Source organism: Rutilus rutilus, assembly GCF_951802725.1.
Source record: "Rutilus rutilus genome assembly, chromosome: 11".
NCBI lineage: Eukaryota > Metazoa > Chordata > Actinopteri > Cypriniformes > Leuciscidae > Rutilus > Rutilus rutilus.
The window spans coordinates 42049886-42069230 of NC_140216.1; the positions used below are offsets into that span (position 1 = coordinate 42049886).

Below are 19345 nucleotides of genomic sequence, written 5' to 3' on the forward strand. Positions count from 1 at the left end.
ATTTTAGACCATTGGAGTGAGGACAAAGAGAGTAAAGGGGACATTTTGGCCGGTCCTCAGTTTCTGAGAGCCTTTAAAGGCCTGTTTGAGGGTCAAGACTTGGTTTTAGCGATAAGGTTATAATGAGGTTAAGGGTCGGTTTAGGGTCAGGGGTCGGGTTAGGCACTTAGTTGTGATGGGTAAGGTTAGGGTAAGCGGCTAGAGAATGCATTGTGTCGATGAATGTCCTCATAAAGATAGATGTACAAGTGTGTGTGTGTGTGTGTGTTTGTGTGTGTGTGTGAGACTCACGTCTGGTGTGAACAGGTACCGGAGCCCGTCGGTGGCCCCTGGCAGTGTGAGGGCCCGCACCAGAAAGATGGTGAGCACCAGGTACGGGAAGGTCGCGGTCACGTACACGGCCTGCACAATCACACATTAACCATCAACATGATCCACCGAGCACAAACACACACATTACAGCCACGCTTCCATTACAGATTTGCGCAAAACGTTCGCGATATTTTCCTAATGTCGATAAAAACGATTGCGAAATGACGGCGTTTTCATTATCCGATGTTATGCAACTAAAAGTCATTCCAAAAATCGTGGCAATTGATGTTGGTAAATTACCGTATATCGCAGCCACTGCACTAGCCATTATTTTTAATGGAGGAAGACGTAGGCGTGTTTTCCAACATTAATGGCAAGGAAAGACACTTATAATGTGAGCGGCACATATGTGGTGTTTCTGGGTGTTTCTCACTCATATCTGCTTCGAGGTCTTTATAAATTGTGGCATTTCTTTGTGGTTTAAAATCCAGTATTCCTGTAATTCTTTTCTTTTATGAATTTTAATAAAGAACGTCTCGGTTACGTATGGTAACCCTCATTCCCTGAAGGAGGGAACGGAGACGCCACGTCGGCACCGACAAATAGGAATCTCACTAGAGAGGCCAATCTACTTCGAGTGAAACTAAACGAGCCAATGCACATTGGCGTGCAATCATTTGCATCAGCTGCTCTGCCACGCAGCGCGGGTATATAACGAGTAGAAGGTGCGATCGCACTTTAGTTTTTTGCTGAGGAGCCGAGCTGGTGTGCAGATGTGGCGACGGGACGTGGCATCCTTCAGGGAACGAGGGTTACCATACGTAACCGAGACGTTCCTCTTCAGTCGGTCACTCGACGCCACATTGAGACAGATGAATAGGAATCCCTACCAAAGGGCCACAGCTGCTGCTGTGCAAGTAGGCTCACTGGGGGGAACGCATATTTGCGAAGGCCCTGGGGCCAGCTGTGTGCCAGTGCGTCTCCTGTGCCAAGAGATGGCGGGCGAGTTGCGACATGCGACGGGAGCGTAGACCACCTTGTCGGTTGATGTACGCAACGGTCGCAGTGTTGTCTGTAAGGACCAGCACGTCTCTGCCCTGTAGCGGCCTTTTCAAGCGGCTCAGAGCGAGACGTACTGCTGGCAACTCGAGGCAGTTGATGTGCCAATGCAGTTGGGGACCCGTCCACACCCTTGACACTGCATGCCTGTTGTACGTGGCACCCCAGCCGGTTTCAACACCACAGCATTCCTGGACACCTGTTCCAAGGAGATCCTCTGCACAGGGGAGACTTTGCTCTTTTCCCAGTTGACCTGAAGGCCCAGCTGGCTGAGGTGCCTGAGCACGAGGTCCCTGTGTTCGCATAACTGATCTCGAGAGTTTGCTAGTATGAGCCAGTCGTCGAGATAATTGAGGATGCGAATGCCCTGTTCTCTCATGGGAGCAAGGGCCCCCTCCGTGACTTTCATGAAGACATGGGGAGACAGGGACCGCCTGATGGGCAGGACCTTGTACTGATATGCTCGACCCTCGAACGCAAAGTGCAGAAACGGCCTGTTTCGAGTGAGAATCGAGACATGAAAGTACGTGTCCTTCAGGTCGATCGCTGCAAACCAATCTCTGGGACGGATGCATTCAAAAATGTGTCTCTGCGTGAGCATTTTGAACAGTAGCTTGTGGAGACTCAAAACTCAAGGGTGGTGAGGGAGGAGGAGCCACCGGGACGGTTTCTGGAAGTGAAAGGTGCCGTCCATGACCCAATGAGCTCGTTATGCACCTCCGGGAAGAAAGGAACCGGGGTGGGTTGCTGAGAACCAGCACGCGCCACCTCGAGAAACCAATCATCCAGCCTCGAGGGCTCAGGACACGGTGGAGGGTTCCACATGAGCCCGATCCTGTTGGCGGCCCGGGAAAGCATGGCCATCATCTCTGGGTCCGGAGTGTGGGAGGAATGATGGTTCCTAGGAGGTTGGTTCCTCGAAGGAAGGGCACTCACCCTCGGAGGAGGGTTAGATCGCAGCAGAGGCGCAGGGACTCCGCCCCTTTGCAGGAACGAGAGTCTCGACCGTAGCTCCGAGATGGTCATCTTCCCACAATGGGTGCATGACTCATCCACGATCGCTGCCTCCGCGTGTTCAATGCCCAGACACGCAATGCAGCGCTCGTGACCATCTCGCGAACCCAGGTAACGACTGCATCCAGAAATACACAGATGACATCTTTAAAAAGACGCGCTCCACCTGTGTAAGGTCTTTCAGGGGACTGCTCTCCTTGATGCTGAAGCACGCAGGGGAACGGACGCAGCGGACCCAGACAGGAAATCTCTCTCACGGCGGTCTTACCAGCCGTAAGAGCGGCTTTTCATCGCTCTTGGCACACCGTACCAGCTGTGAAAACAGCCTTTTTGTTGAAGTAGACTGGCCTCTCTAGCGAGATTCCTATGCGTCGAGTGACCGAATGTCTCATCTTCTGTCCAAACATCTACGTCAGTGTCTGTAAATGCGCAAATGGAATGCGTTTCCATTGCAGTTTTACGAAATATTATTTTTCTAATTGCCTGAAAAACCACCTCATGTGAGCGTAAAATTGCGAAAAATTTGAGTTTTTGCGAAATTGATGTGTTTCCATTTGGCGTATTTTCAATTCGCAATTTCAATTAGCGCGATTTAAAGGGTAATGTAATGGCGGGTTGTGATGCAGTGTGTTAAAGCTCCGCACCTTCCCGATGGTCTCGATGCCCCGTATGAAGCAGATGTAGACGATGCTCCAGGCCGAGGCGAGGCACAGCACCAGCCACCACTGCAGAGAGCCGCTCTGCTCCAGGTCCGGGGAGATGTTCAGCGTCTGCCGGTACCAGTAGTAGTTCACCGGTGTGCTGATCTCACACTCCTCCACGTAACCTGCAGGACATCAGAATAACACACACATATCATGTTACAGGATTCACTCATATGAATTTTAATTTTATATATATTTGTATGTTTATTCTATTTTTAATATATATATATATATATATATTTTTTTTTTTTTTTATGTATTTTTGATATATATTTTTTTTATTTGTATGTAGTAGTTGTATTTTCAATATATTTATAACTTGTTTTATTTGTATTTTTAATGTATTTATTTATTTATATTTATTTATTTTAATATATATATTTACTTAATATATTTATTTTTGTTTATATTTATTTGATGTATGTTCATTGTATTTATCCTTTTATTTATTTTGTTTGTATTTATTTAGTTTTTCCAATATATTTATAGTTCATAAATATATATTTTTTTATTTTATTTTTATTTACTTATTTATTTTTGGTGTATTTATACTTTTATTTTATTTATTTATTTGTAATGTATTTATTTTTATTTTTGTTTATTTTTATTGATTTATTTTGATGTATATTTATTTACTTTTTGTTTATATTTATTTTATGCATTTTCAGTGTATTAATAATTTTTCAATGTTCATTTTCAGTGTATTTCGTTTTTTATTAATTTTATAAGTTATTTTATTGCATTATTCACTTTGTATTAATTTATTTTTACTGTATTATACTTGTTTATTTTTAATGTATTTATATATATTTTTATGTATTTTTTGCTTTATTTTATTTATAATTGATTTTATATTTATTTATTTTTAATGTCTATTTTTTTAATGATTTTTTTTATTTTAAATGCATTTATTAACTTTTATTTATTGTTTAATAGATTTTATATATATATATGTGTGTGTGTGTGTGTGTGTGTGTATAAAGTTACTTTTTCTATTTTTATTTATATTATACTTATTATTGTTATTATTATTATTATTTATTTGATTATTTTTAAATGTGATGTGAAATATGATCTTGACAGGCATTGTGAGAATTGCTCTGTATTTATTTTACTTCTATTTAATTTAATCTTGATTTTAATGTGAAAGAAGTCATATTTATCCAGACAGGATGTTTTTAATGACTTTCTGAGCCTCATGCTGCTTCATTTAGTTTTCACTGTATTACAGTTATGAGCGTTTAATGAGGAATCCTCAGTGTTTGTGTCTTGTGTTTGTGTCTTTGTACCCGTGTTGTCGTCGTTGATGGGACATTGACTCCAGGGCAGCGGATCCTCAAACGAGTGGAAGAAATACCACAGAACCCAGGCCAGAATCGTGTTATAAAACAAGCCCACCAGGAAGGAGAGGATCATCGACGCCACACCTGCCAACAAAACACTCTGTCATAACTCAATCATGCCTTTATGAACTCATAAAGCGTTTAAGAGACAGTTACACGCTCTAGGAAGATATCAAACATTTGCTCATGGAAAATCACAGACTGAAAAAAAGAACATACACGATCAGTAAAGTTTGGAATAATTAAATCCCCCTGTAGTCAATAATTGTATCCCTTAAAACTCATCTTTGATCGCCAAAATGTCATATTTAAACGTTTTTTCTTTGAAGAAAATTTCTTCATGCCTTAAAATATCTTGAATGTAACTCGACACTCTTGCCTCATTTAGTATACGTGGTTCTATTAATATGCAAATGAGCCCCTTAAAACTTAACTTAAAAAAAGTAAGTTACCTGGTTGCCTTAAAATTTTGAGTTAAAGGAGTGGTATAATGCCCTTTTCACAGGATGTAAAATAAGTCTCTGATGTCCCCAGAGTGTGTGAAGTTTTAGCTCAAAATACCCCACAGATATTTTTATATAGCATGTTACAATTGTCACTTTTTGAGGGTGAGCAAAAACACACAGTTTTTTGTGTGTGTCCCTTTAAATGCAAATGAGCTGCTGCTCCCGGCACAGGGGGCGGAGCTTCAAGAGCCTTACCTCACACAGACATGCACTGAACATTTCAAAAACTTTTAGCCTTTTATGTTCAAACCGGAGTCAGAACGATGGAGAGACTCGAGAAGAAGTGACAACATGTAGACAACCTTTCTGAATTGTTAGTTGGTGAATTTATGTTGCTGATGTGTAGTCATCGATTAGCTTATTCTGTCATGATAAATCGTGTTCCCGGGGGGCGGGGTTTATGTAAATGTTAGGGTTTGTGATGTCACTAACCCGGGAGGAAGCTCAAGTTCCTATAATGGAAAGATTTCTCGTGTAAATGCACAGATAACAAATCTTGAGAATGATTTTTCCCAGTGTAGATGTGTGCTCACCCAGTCCGCCCAGTAGAGGAGAGATGGAGTGCCAGACGCCGATACTGCCCTTCCTCAGAGACTGACCGATCGCCAGCTCCAGATACAGCAGAGGAAGACCCTCGAACACCAGCGCGATCAGGTACGGGATCAGGAACGCACCTCACACACACACACACACACACACAAACCTTCAAATGTGGGTATTGAAACACTGAGACTGACTCGTTACTTAGATAAAGAAATCATTAGTTTTCTTCACTGCATTTCTCCTCCTAATCTAGTTGTCTAATAACCCTGGCGTTGTGCGTTACCAGTGTTTGATCTTTGCCTTAAGTTTGTCTGTAAAATGCATGAGTGTAAATGTAAAACACTAATGCAACTGATACATTTTTAAAGGGTTAGTTCACCCAAAAATGAAAATTATGTCATTAATGTCTCGCCCTCATGTCGTTCCAAGCCCGTAAGACCTCCGTTCATCTTCGGAACACAGTTTAAGATATTTTAGATTTAGTCCGAGAGCTTTCTGTCCCTCCATTGAAAATGTATGTACGGTATACTGTCCATGTCCAGAAAGTTAATAAAGACATCATCAAAGTAGTCCATGTGACATCAGTGGGTAAGTTAGAAGTTTTTGAAGCATCGAAAATACATTTTGGTCCAAAAATAACAAAAGCTACGTCTTTATTCAGCATTATATTCTCTTCTGGGTCTGTTGTCAATCTCCCTCACTCTCTCTCTCTCTCATGCTCAGATCACCTGAATTCACCCAAGAAAATACATAGTTTTAATGTGAATGATTATCATCGAGTATTGTACATGTTTGGTATCATTTGAAATGTCTCAGTGCGACTGGTACACATGTCTCATTTCCAAATATGTAAAACAAAAGGTAATACGGTTTTAAGAGTTTAGAGATAACTGGCACACAAAGGAAGGTCTCCAGGCAAATGGTCTCACATCCGCAAAAGGTGTAACCTCTGAATGCAAATTTCCATTATTAGCAGATGTTTCCATGTGAAAGAGGTTCTGTCTATATAATGGAATATAGCAAAGGGTTCTGGTCCTTTCTGTACCTCAGATTAGCCCGTGAGGCTGAGAGGGAGACCTCATCAGCTTCATGTATAATGTCGGGTTCGCATCTCTTCTCTTTATTCCAGAGCATTTGATATTTTGTATCGATTATCTTTGAATTGATTAAGAAATTGGCATGATACATTAACAATATTAAATTGTTAAATTTGATTATTCTAACCGACTTTGACATTATCTTCATTAAAGAGTTAAAAAGAATAGTCAAACATTCGCTCACATTTAATGATGCACAGATATCATTAAATCCTTCTCATTTATGGAGTCAGATTAAATAACGAGATAATACATATTCAAAAGTATTGCATTTAATCAAAAAATACTTTGCCTCGAGAAAAGACAGTAACACATAGAGACCTTCCGCGCTGGTCGGATGCCGGACTTTGGGCCGATTGAGCGCGAGCTTACACTAATGTTAACTAATGAGACCTTATTGTGAAGTGATGCACAATTTTTAAACATTTTTGACTCTGAAATCGCTCAATTTAATCATTAATCAAGTCTTGTTTTCCAGCACAAAAATCTAAACATTCTGAAATCAAGATGCATTTACATTAGAAGCAGAACATCTGAAGATATTACGTCTTGTTAAAAATAAAATATCAAAATAAAGTAATAAAACAAGAACAACGTCTGCCTCTGGGGTCAGGGAAAATAAGATTAGGATATTTTTATGAATTTAATTGAGCTTCTCCAGTAAATGTGTCTTATTTCAGAATGTTTGTGCTGGAAAACAAGACAGAAACACTGAGGAAGAACATTATTTTTATGTACTAAAAAATTTTATCTGTCAAAAACAACAAGACGTCCAACTATAGGAGTCCATCTAAAACCGCTCAAATTCACACGTCATTATATCATTCTCTGGTTTTATTCTCACTGCGGCACAAAATCTGAAATAAAATCACCTCCTCCGTAAATCTGGCACAGATACGGGAACCTCCAAACGTTCCCGAGTCCCACAGCAAATCCGACGCATGTCAGCAGATACTGGACCTTGTTGTCCCATTTGGGCCGTTCCGGAGCGCTGGAGGCTTTGCTGGTCGTATCCATCCTGACGGCGTGTGTGTGTGTGTGTGTGTGTGTGTGTGATGGGTGGCTTATGTACAAACAGGAGGTGTGAGGATGCATTCATTTTAAATACAGTTTAATGTGTAACTCTCCGCTGCCAGGAATGCTCAAATCCATGTTTTAACTGTAAAAACAAACCACTGTGGATGCAAAGGTTACGAGTGAGTCGCTGCTGGGATTTTTTTTATAGGCCTCATTATGTTTTTATTTCATTCTGCTCAAAACAAAGTCCTTTCTTGTCCTCGGGAAGCGCAGAAAAAAACTCTTTATTTTAAGGTGTTCCTGTTACAGAGTGATTTGTACTTTCCGTTTGGGGGTTACACTTCATTTTAAGGTGTCATTGTTACAGTGTAATTATATATTTAAGAACTGAGTAATATTAATTAACAACATGTACTTACTATAGGGTTATTTGCATGTAATTCTGCATAAGTTACAGTTATTAGCATAGTAAGTGTGTGTAACACGTGTAACAGATTCTGTCAGATAAAGTGTTACTGCATGTACTTACACTCGAGGGGTTATACTTTATTTTAAGGTGTAATTATATATTTAAGTACTGAGTAATATTAATTAACAACATGTACTTACTATAGGGTTGAGGATTGTATTTATGCATAAGTTACAGTTATTAGCATAGTAAGTGTGTGTAACACAGATTCTGTCAGATAAAGTGTTACTGCATGTACTTACACTCGAGGGGTTACACTCTATTTTAAGGTGTAATTATATATTTAAGTTCTGAGTAATATTAATTAACAACATGTACTTACTATAGGGTTATTTGCATGTAATTCTGCATAAGTTACAGTTATTAGCATAGTAAGTGTGTGTAACACGTGTAACAGGGAGTCTGTCAGATCAAGTGTTACCGACTGAATTCAGTTGCACGGTTTAATGCGTTTGGCTGCGTTTTACTTTAGTGAATAATTCAGAAAGCGAGATCTCCAGAGGTTCGGTTTGATTCACCATTACACAGAGGCTCAGTATGTTTGACCAGCTCAATTACCAGACCGACGAGGTTAATCATAGTGAATCTATGAAGACATTAACCGATCACAAACACATCGGTGGGATCTCGGCTGGTTGCTAGGGTGCTCTGGCTGGTTGCTAGGTGATCAGCTGCTCATGACATCATCTGTTGTGTTGCTCGATGGCGAGTCACTGATAACAGTTTGTTTTTAGCTCTATAATATCTGTTATCTGCTGGCAGAATATAATCTCTACTATCAGCCGGACTGAAGGAGACTCATGAGATGACAATAAGGATACGTTCTTTTCCATTTCACTTTTTATTGTACACACCCACACACACACACACACACACACACACACACACACAGAGAGAGAGAGAGAGAGAGAGCGAACATACACGTTTACATAAGTCCACACACACTTAAGTTCGATAGTTTGGAGTCAGTTCGCTTTTTTAATGTTTTGATGTCTCTTCTGCTCTCGAAAGCTGCATTTATTTGATCAAAAAATACTGTAAAAATAGTAAAATATTATTCTAATGTAAATCATCTGTTTTCTATGTGAATATACAGTAAAGTGTAATTTATTCCTGTGATCAAAGCTGAATTTTCAGCATCATTACTCCAGTCTTCAGTGTCACATGATCCTTCACAAATCACTCTAATATGATGATTTGATGATCAAGAAACATTTATGATTATTATCAGTGTTGAAAACCGTGACACAGTTTTATTTCATTTTATCAGTACAAGATTAGATATCAGCTGAAGGCTTGTTTTGTTTGTTTGTTTGTTCTAGTTTTCTAATATAAATATAAAAAAAAAAGTGAAATTGTGGAGAACATGAGATGAGCCGGAAGCAGATTTCAGGACCGTCTCTATCAGTGTTGAGCTCGTAGCGCCACCAGCTGGTGTGTGTGTGTATGTGTGTGCGCGTGTGAGTATGTGTGTGTGTGTGGGGGGGTTTGTTTAAACTATTAGTTTAAATCATAGGTTTAAAAAAGCTAAATAAGCAAATTAATTCAGCCAGTGTTTGTAGAGTTATTAATTTACTGTACAGTTTATAGCGGACATGTTAACAATCATATTTGAAATTCCTGATCCCGAATCTTTTGTAAACTAGTCTAATATTCCTGCTGTCGGAACGCTTCAGATCTCAGTCATCATCTTTATCATACTGTGATTGTGTTGTTGACTGGACTGTAAAGTGATAATCATGCAAGTTCAACACAGACATATGGGCCAATAAAACAAGTCTTTATTAGAAACAAAGAGAGCACAACATGTCAGATAAATCTGATAGATAATAATTTAACAATGAACGATAAGAGCTATAAAATCTTCTTTAAAAGGACAGACTGTTCTGTAAGTGTTAGCACTGTGTGGGAAATGATATAGATGATAACACACACAATGCTTAAAATAATCTGCCACTGTACAGGATCTGTATGGAAGACAAAGTTATGACATACTAATAAGCATAGCCTAGTTATGAGATTAAAAGTCAAAATTACCACTTTCTATGTCATAATTATGGTATGAATAATGCATGATTATGACTTTTTGAGTAATAATTCTGTTGGCTTAAGATCTCGGCTAAGCTTGTTCTGGCTCGCGTTGCTGTGTCTTTTCTAACTGATCCGACTTTGGGAATTAAAAGTCAACAATCGTATCCGCTTCCGGACAGTCCCAAATAAATAGACTTTCATTGACAGGGTCAAAACATCTATATAACAATTCTTAGAGAGTATTTAAGCTGTCTGTCACTAGCAAAGCTTAACAGCTACTGTAGCCTAGGATAACATGCTAGCCTTGTTAAAACATGCTAGCATCATGGTAATTCATGTTTGCAATATGCTAAAACATGCTAACAATGTTCTAATTCATGCTTAGAAACATGTTAAATCATGCTAACAAAAAAGTTAAAACATGCTAGCAATATTTTAATTTATGTTAGAAATGTGCTAGTAACATGCTAATTCATGTTAGCAATATGTTAAAACATGTTAACGATGTACTAATTCATGCTAAAAACACGTTAGCAACATGTTAAATCATGCAAGCAACAACGTGATAAATCAGGATAGCTGCATGTTAACTGATGTAAGGAACATGTTAGCTAAATGTTAAAAACATGTTAACAATGTGATAAATCACATATCGTAAAATAAGGTGGATAGAGACCCAGCAAATCAATCGCATCATTGAAAAACGACCATTGATGATTATATACATGACAGGAAAGTGTAGGTTATTTAGGAATGCAATGGCTGACGTCTATAATGTCATTTTGCACTGTACACTTTATACATATTTATATTGCATTCTTTCTTTATGTGATTTTGTAAGTCTATAATATATGTTTGCATTGTTCATTTTTGCACATTGTTTGTTGTCTTTATCTAGGAGAAGTTCAGAAGGTTTTCCATAAAAAGGAAGCTAATTTGCCTGTTCCGTGTGGAAACTACGCTATTGTGTTGACAGTTATTTCCTGTTTTTCAGAAATGAAGCTTTCATTCGTTTTCTTTCCCTTTGTGCAGCATTTCCACAGAACCAGGCCGATGGCGACTCCAGGGATGCACAGACTGGGAATCCCGGCGAGAACGAAGATGACGGCGCTGATCCAGTTCGGGTACTCCACCTCTTTCAGCGTTGGGAAATTATCCTGCGTTCAGAGAGAGAGAGAGAGAGAAAGAGAGAGAGAGAGATGAGCTGTGGTTCTAGAATCTAAAGTCATGTGAAATTGTGTATAACCCGTTGTACTTCTGTAATATGTGATGTATTTTAGTGTCAAACATATGGAAGCTTGTTTCCGCCATGGAGTAAAAATTTAAAAAAATGTATTGCAACTCACAATTCTGACCTTTTTCCTCGCAATTGTGAGTTTATATCACACAATTCTTAGAAAAAAGTAAGAATTGCAAGCTTTTTACTCGCAATTGCAAAATTACATCTCGCTATTCTAACTTTTTTTTTTTTAAAGTAAAGTAAATAAAAAAAAAGTAAAGTAAAAAAAGTAAAGTAAATCAAATATATAAGTTAAAATAAACTCTCAATTGCAAGTTGTAAAATCAGAATTGTAGGGGATTCTGGAGGAAAAACACGCAATTACGTACGTTTTATTTTTTTTATTCTGTGGCAGGAACAAGTTTCTATAGGAACGGGATAGGCAACAAGGAAATTGGTTTTATTTATTGGAAATTGATTTGATGGTAAAAGAAAAAAAGTTGTGAGACCGTTTTCAGTTTGTTTTTCTTTAGAATAACGAGCGTTAATGAGGAAACGTTCACATAAACGCACAGTTACGTTTACTAACGGAATTTCACATTTCTAAGAAAACATGCACTTGTAAGAAATAAACTTGTAATTTTAAGATAAAAAAATCAGAATTGCGAGATAAAGGGTCGCCTTTTTAATGACCTTTTAGTGACCTTTTTAAATCCACAGTAAAAAAAACAAAAACAATTGCGAGATGTAAACTTGCAATTGTGAGAACAAAAAGTGGGAATTTTGGTATAAACTCGCAATCGTGAGTTAAAAAAAGGCCGAATTGTGAGATTTCGATGTGGATTTCGAAGCGTAAATTTGACGTTTCATATTATGTCGTTATTTTCTTTAACATCTTTGATATATTAGACATAAGCTGGAAGTAATAGTAAAAAGAATGTGTTTGATTCTTCTGAAGACAGTGCCGTACGTATTCGGGGTCCCAGACGTTGTAGGTCAGCTGTTTGCTGACTGTCGTGACGAAGTAGAAGATCAGGATGACCAGGAGGATGATGGGACTGAGGAACCGCCACGTGACCTGCCAGAAGATGTTGGGCTTGTGTCCCACCATGAACTCGATGTCTTTATTAAACCTGAAGATGAACAGCAGCGTTATCTTTCTCCTCAGTGCTTGAGAACACCTGACACTTACTGGAGGAAACTAGCTTGCGCTATTTATTATGTGCGTCTGTCAAAAGGTGATAAAAGATGATTAGAAAAATGCAATTTGTATTCTTGAAAGTATGGTATTAAATGAATAGATTACACTGCATGAACTGGAACTGGCCAAGAAGGAAAGTTATTAAGTATAATTTCTAGTGAAGAATTTCTAGTCGCAATTCTGACTTTTTTCTCGCAATTGTGACTCTATATCACGCAATTCTGAGATAAAAAGCAAGAATTGTGAGATAAAAATTAGCAATTACCTTTTTTTACTTTTTATTCTGTGCCGGTAACAAGCTTCCATACATATCCAGTGGGTAAAGGGAGAAATGGGGGGTTTTTTTCGGTTGTGTCAAAAGCTTGTGCCACTGGTTCTGTTATCAGACAGGTTTCTTTAGTAATTTTGTCTGGTCCAATCAGACAGTGGTGGGCGGAGTCAGTGTAGTTCGTGTAAATAGCCTCTGCCAACATAGAAGAACCATTTTTGGTTCTATAAAGAACCTTTCATTGAACAGTTCTTAACCGAACCATTTTTTCTTAGAGTGAGTGACATTTTAATAGACCTAAATAACCTTTTTCCACTGTATTGAACTTTTTGTGGAACGGAAAGATCCAAGGTTCTTCATGGAACCATTAATGCAGATATAGAACCTTTATTTTAAGCATATTAAATAATGTGCACTGGTGAAACATCTAGGCTAGGAACATGTAGTTTGGCATTGACTCTTACCTGTCAATCCCATAGACGTAAGCGACAGCGATGATCTCGCAGAAGGCGATTACCAGCAGAGGAATGGTGCCAGCGAAGCCGTCGAACAGAGCCAACCAGTAGTTTCCCGAAGACTGGACGAATACCAGCGCCGTCACGAACGACACTACACACGTCAGTCCTGGAAAACATGAGCAGGTCGAGTGATATACCTGCAGTGTTCAGTTTGACAACAGCTGCGTTTCCATTACAGAGTTGTGCAAAACTTACATTTAGTTTTGAGCATTTTTAGGTTTTTCTATGTGTGGTGAAGCTTTCCTCGCATTACATTCATTCCTAAGGGGGTGAAATTGACCCGCGAGAGAAGGATTTGTAACTCCTTGAATCCCTAAAAAAATGTTTTTGTGTATTCGTGGTTCAAGGGCGACAAAAGTCCTGGGGTCTTGGACCCCTTTGATGACCACTCAAAATGAGTTTCGGGTCAAAATGACCCGAGGGTGTCACGACCCGGCCTAGAACTCGGGTCTCTGGTGTAAGAGCTAGGCGGTTATACCACCGAGCCACCAGAAAGCAGGGGTAGGATTCAATCGAAACACAGGATACGAGGTCTTAGGTAAGATGGTTTAATAAACAAAAGATGATGTCAAAAACTCCAACAAAGGTTCTCCTCAAAATGGAGGTATAAAACGAAAGGAAGAAAACAAGAACTCCACGAGGGGAGAAAAATAAACAGATGCAAGGGAACTTCTTTAAATAGCTTAAACAAAACCTTACTATTTCACAGGGTCTCAAAAAATCCTAAGAAACTCAGGGCACCAGGCAGACATCTCATACAAAGACCAGGTAACAAGGGAGAACCAAGATAGAGCTTAAATACACAGGGGGAAACAAGGTGCAGGTGAAGATGATTACACAAACGAGAGACCACAGGTGAGTGACATGACATCTAGTGACAGAACTAAGGAAACAGCAGTCCCAAATGCTGACAGAGGGAACCGATGTTATGCGACTGAAACGTTTTTTTTTTCCTCTCGTGAGATATGAGGTGTTTCTGTTTCATTTCTCTTGATTGTGCCATTTATTTGTGGTTTAGAATCCAGTATTCCTGTAATACTTTTGTCTTTTGTCTTCTGTCCAAACATCTACGTCAGGTGACCTCATGCGCAAAGTTTCCATTGCAGTTTTGCGAAATATTCCTTTTTCGAATTACCTGAAAAACCACCTCATGTGAGCGTAAAAACTTTTTTTTGTGGTAAATGGGAGTTTTTTCTAAATTGCCGTGGGCCGAATTTGCAATTTCAGTTTGCGCAATTTGAAGGGTAATGGAAACGCAGCCACTGAAAGCTCTCTGAGGCTGATGTGTTTACCGGTGAACAGTTCTTTAGGCCATTTTTTGGGGAGCAGGTTGAGGTCCTGGAGCGGCACCACAACACCCTCGATGGTCCCGAACATGGTGGACAGTCCCAGACAGAAGAGCATGATGAAGAACAGCACGGACCAGATTGGAGAAACGGGCATCTTGGTGATGGCCTCGGTGAACACGATGAAGGCCAAGCCGGTTCCCTCGACGCCCTGCAACAGAAATGAGTAAGTAAAGGTCAATCGACATGGAAATATTAGTGGTGCAGCGTATCGCAGTTGATCGTGACCCGTGCGGATCTGCTGCCACACGGTTCGGCACGCGTGTGATCCGTTGATTAACTGCTAAATTTAACCGTCATAGAGTTAAAGTTTATCATTTGGACATGGTTTGCCTTGCCAATTTACACATTCAAACAATTTTAAACGCAGAAGAAGAGGTAAAATTCGCGACTCATGCGTTACCTGTGCGCACAGTCGCACACACTCAAAGCGCACGTAGAGAGAGAGATAGAGGTGTGTTTCAGACAGAGCTCGTACACCGATTTGATTACTCTTTTGCGTTTTCTTGCCCTTGAACGGACACATACACAAAATGATGTTAAAAACTCATCTAAAGATCCGTCTTGGCAAGTATTCTCTTTGGTTCTGTCGTAAGTGAACAGTTGAGAAAGAAACCTGGTGTTTGTCAGTTTATTCGGTCTAAAAGTGACAGCAGACTAATATTCCTTAAAGAGGTCATATAATGCCATTTTTGTACAAGCTAATATGATTCTTTAGGGTCTAAATTAAAAGTTTGTAATATACTTTAATTAAAAATTCTCATTAGTATTGTAAGAAAACAATATTTCAATCATTTTACCTGGTCAAGAACAGCTGTTTTCAGCACGCCGTTTAAGTGCATGTGTCTTTAAATGATAATGAGCTTTGCTGACCCCGCCCCTCTGTTCTGTGCGCACACCATAACACAATAACCATAACGCGTTGTTCATTATAAACGTGGGATTATGAATTATATTGAGAACGTCGTACATAGAAAACATGCCGTAATGTACCCTGAGTGTAAACAGCCGCATTCATCGTGAAGCGTGCAGCAAGCGATTTGCAAAGATTAATATAATAATTAATTAAAGGTTAATAAAACATTACACTCACTTCTTCTTCTGGAGGTGCAGCAGGAACACGAATAGTTGCTACCGATCCTTTTTTCAGGAGCAGCTTCTTAGCAAAACCAGCTTTACACTGACCCTCGTTTGTAAAGCAGTCTGGTGTGTGAAATGATTCGCGCAAACATGAAAGCATTGACGTTGATCGTGGGGAATATTCCCTTCGAAAACACACTCAGCCACTGCGTCTTCAGCGGTTCGTCAAAATGATGCTGTGTTCCTTATTGCACCCACGAACAGAACACCACAATCGCTTAGACGCCATTGACCGCGCGGACTATGATGACTGACAGCTCGCTCACGAGCGAGGGCGGGTCTGATTTGAAACGTTGCTGTCAATCAACAATTGTGGGAGGGGCGTGGGGAGACGGGGGAAACATATAAGAAGATAAAAAAAAAAACACTGGATGGATTTTTATCATTTTATGATGGTTGTGTACAGGCACTGCCAACACACATTTCAGTACAATCAACTTGTAAAAGTGCATGTACCATTATATGACCCCTTTAATAAAACAACAAAATACTGCTTTAACAAAGAAGAAACTATATTTAATTTCTACAGTGAACAAATAGTGTTATTTTACATTTAGGCTTAATTATTCATTTCTGTACCTGATACTACTGTTAGACTTTGTTATTAGTATTCATCTCTGCTTGTAATTTGTGTATTTGTTCTAATTTTATTACTGACTGTTCACTTGTTTTTAATAATGTTTGAACTTTATCAGTTAGGCTAGTAGTTTTTGATGTGATATCGAAGAACTTCAAGTGAACTTTAAAGCTACACTGTGTAGGATTTCCTACCATCTAGCACTGAAATTGTTTATGACTACCAACTGAATATTACTTTCTAAAACGCCCTCGGAATGGGAGGGGCTAGTGTGGGTGTTCAGTTGGTAGTCATAAACAATTTCACTAAGAATCAAATTACACAGTGTAGCTTTCAGTAATGAATGAAAAGACCACCCCCCCCCCCACCCCCCACCCCCCATATATATATATATATATATATATATATATTTTTTTTTTTTTATATATATATATATAAAAAAAAGAAAAAAGATTTTTCTGATCTGAAAAATTATCCGATCCGTGGCTCAAAAAACGTAAATGATCCGAACTGTGAATTTTGTGATTCATACCACTAGGAAATGTTGTGGAACTTGTTGTGTTAGTACCTCGCTGAGGAAGGTCTGCATGTCGCAGGTCTTGAGCTGGAGCTCCTGAATGACGGCTGGTGTCATGACACACGCACACACACACACACACACACACACACACACACCTGACTGAAGAAGGTCTGCATGTTGCAGGTCTTGAGCTCTGAATGACGACTGGTGTCATGACACACACGCACACACACACACACACACACCTGACTGAGGAAGGTCTGCGTGTCGCAGGTCTTGAGCTGGAGCTCCTGAATGATGGCTGGTGTCTTGACACACACACACACACACACACACCTGACTGAGGAAGGTCTGCATGTCGCAGGTCTTGAGCTGGAGCTCCTGAATGACGGCTGGTGTCGTGTTGTTGAGATGCTGAAGAACACTGTTATAGTTGCTCTCTGTGACGTTTCCATCCGGCAGTTCAAATGTGTTCATCAGAGCCAGGATGTTACTGACGAGAAAGTGCAGTTCTTTAACCCTCACAAGGTCATATATAATACAGCGAGGTTACATTTAAGTTTCAAAAGTTTGGGGTTGGTAAGATTGTTTTTTAAAAAAGTCTCTTCTGCTCACCGAGCCTGCATTTATTTGACAAAAGAAAATAAAGTTAAAATTGTGAAATATTTTTACAATTTAAATCAGCTGTTTTCTATGTGAATATACAGTAAAATTTAATTTTTCGAGCTTTCATGGACGACGTGACGGTGATGACTCCATCTATCCAGGGGACACAGTGGATCTTGAGCGCACTGGAAAAGATGGCAACATGGTCACGCCTGCAGTTTAAACCGGAAAAGTCAAGGAGCCTCAGTATCTTGAAGGGGAAGCTAACAGGAAACATCTTCAACATCCAAGGCTCTGAGATCCCAACAATCCAAGATCAAAGGACCCGATGCCTCGGAAAGCAGTACGACAGCTCCCTAAAGGACAGAGGCAGTCTCACTTATACAAAGACCCAGCTGAACACCTGGCTCAAGGCAATCGAGCACAGCCAACTGCTCGGGAGGTTTAAAGTCGGGTGCTTTCAGTATAGCATCATACCCAGGCTGCAATGGCCCTTCCTACTTTACGAATTTCCCATGTCCCAGGTGGAAGGAATGGAAAGACTGTGCAGCAAATCAGTCAGTACACTCCTCAGACAGGAAGGTAAGACACGCAAGCAAGACCATCAAATGCGGCAGAAAGTGGAAGACCCAGCAAGCCGTGATGGAAGCAGAATCCCACTGGAAACATGTGGCAAACGTGGTATGCCAGGGACGCCTGGGCCTTGGACACTACAGTGAGAAGAGGTGGAGCAGGGCTGATGCCAGAGCCAGAAGAGGCCTTGTGGTGCAAAGAGTCTGTGAGGCAGCAGAGGAGGAGCGCCAGGAGCCAGAAGAGGCCTCGTGGTGCAAAGAGGAAGCAGAGGATGGGCGCTTGGAGCCAGAAGAGGCCTCGTTGAGCAAAGAGTCTGTGAGGAAGCAGAGGAGCGCCAGGAGCCAGAAGAGGCCTCATGGTATAAAGAGCCCGTGAGGAAGCAGAGGAGGAGCACCAGGAGCCAGAAGAGGCCTCGTGGTGCAAAGAGTCTGCGAGGCAGCAGAGGAGGAGCACCAGGAGCCAGAAGAGGTCTCGTGGTGCAAAGAGTCCATGAGGAAGCAGAGGAGGAGCGCCAGGAGCCAGAAAAGGCCTCGTGATGTAAAGAGCCCGTGAGGAAGCAGAGGAGGAGCACCAGGAGCCAGAAGAGGCCTTGTGGTGTAAAGAGTCCGCGAGGCAGCAGAGGAGGAGCGCCAGGAGCCAGAAGAGGCCTCGTGGTCCAAAGAGTCCGTGAGGAAGCAGAGGAGGAGCACCAGGAGCCAGAAGAGCCCTGTGGTGTAACGAGTCCGCGAGGCAGCAGAGGAGGAGCGCCAGGAGCCAGAAGAGGCCTCGAGGTGCAAAGAAGCCGTGAGGAAGCAGAGGAGGAGCACCAGGTGAAAGCGATCGGACTTGCCTCTCAGGGTCGATGGATGCAGTGGGACCAGGCACAGGAGCGACCGCTGTTGTGGAAGGAACTGTGGCAGACCGACCAGGGAAAGTTTGAGGGGCAGAGAGGAAGACCCATCTTGCAACCATTGTGGAGCAGCCTCCTGTACACTGAACCACATCCTGACTGGTTGTCCAAAGGCAATGGCAGAAGGGCGGTACAGGTGGAGGCACGACAAGGTCCTGATGGAAATTGCCAAGTGGGTTGGACAGCAGCGAGTCAAAGCCAACAACAGGCAGGCCCATCCGCCCGAAGCCATAACCTTCATGAGGGAATGAGACAAGGCTCATAAGACCGGCACGGAGGCCAAGAACCCACCCTCTATCTTGCAACGAGCCTCCGACTGGGAGTTGAGAGTGGACCTGTAGAGGAAGCTTGTCTTCACACAGGATGTGGCAGTGACCTCCCTCCGATCAGATA

At 40.8% G+C, this 19345-nt stretch overlaps 1 protein-coding gene across 1 annotated transcript in view; it reads right to left on the bottom strand.

Moving 5' to 3' along the window:
- Window positions 1–19345, bottom strand: part of LOC311300177 (uncharacterized protein) — a 39306-nt gene that overhangs the window by 8084 nt on the left and 11877 nt on the right. The window contains exons 8-17 of the mRNA XM_084424310.1: window positions 17221–17377; window positions 14594–14798; window positions 13248–13407; window positions 12285–12447; window positions 11056–11252; window positions 7451–7641; window positions 5472–5612; window positions 4379–4516; window positions 3030–3211; window positions 292–402 (exon numbers count right to left, since the gene is read on the bottom strand). Coding sequence (XP_084280436.1) covers window positions 292–402; window positions 3030–3211; window positions 4379–4516; window positions 5472–5612; window positions 7451–7641; window positions 11056–11252; window positions 12285–12447; window positions 13248–13407; window positions 14594–14798; window positions 17221–17377 — 1645 coding nt within the window. The remainder of the gene's footprint in view (window positions 1–291; window positions 403–3029; window positions 3212–4378; window positions 4517–5471; window positions 5613–7450; window positions 7642–11055; window positions 11253–12284; window positions 12448–13247; window positions 13408–14593; window positions 14799–17220; window positions 17378–19345) is intronic.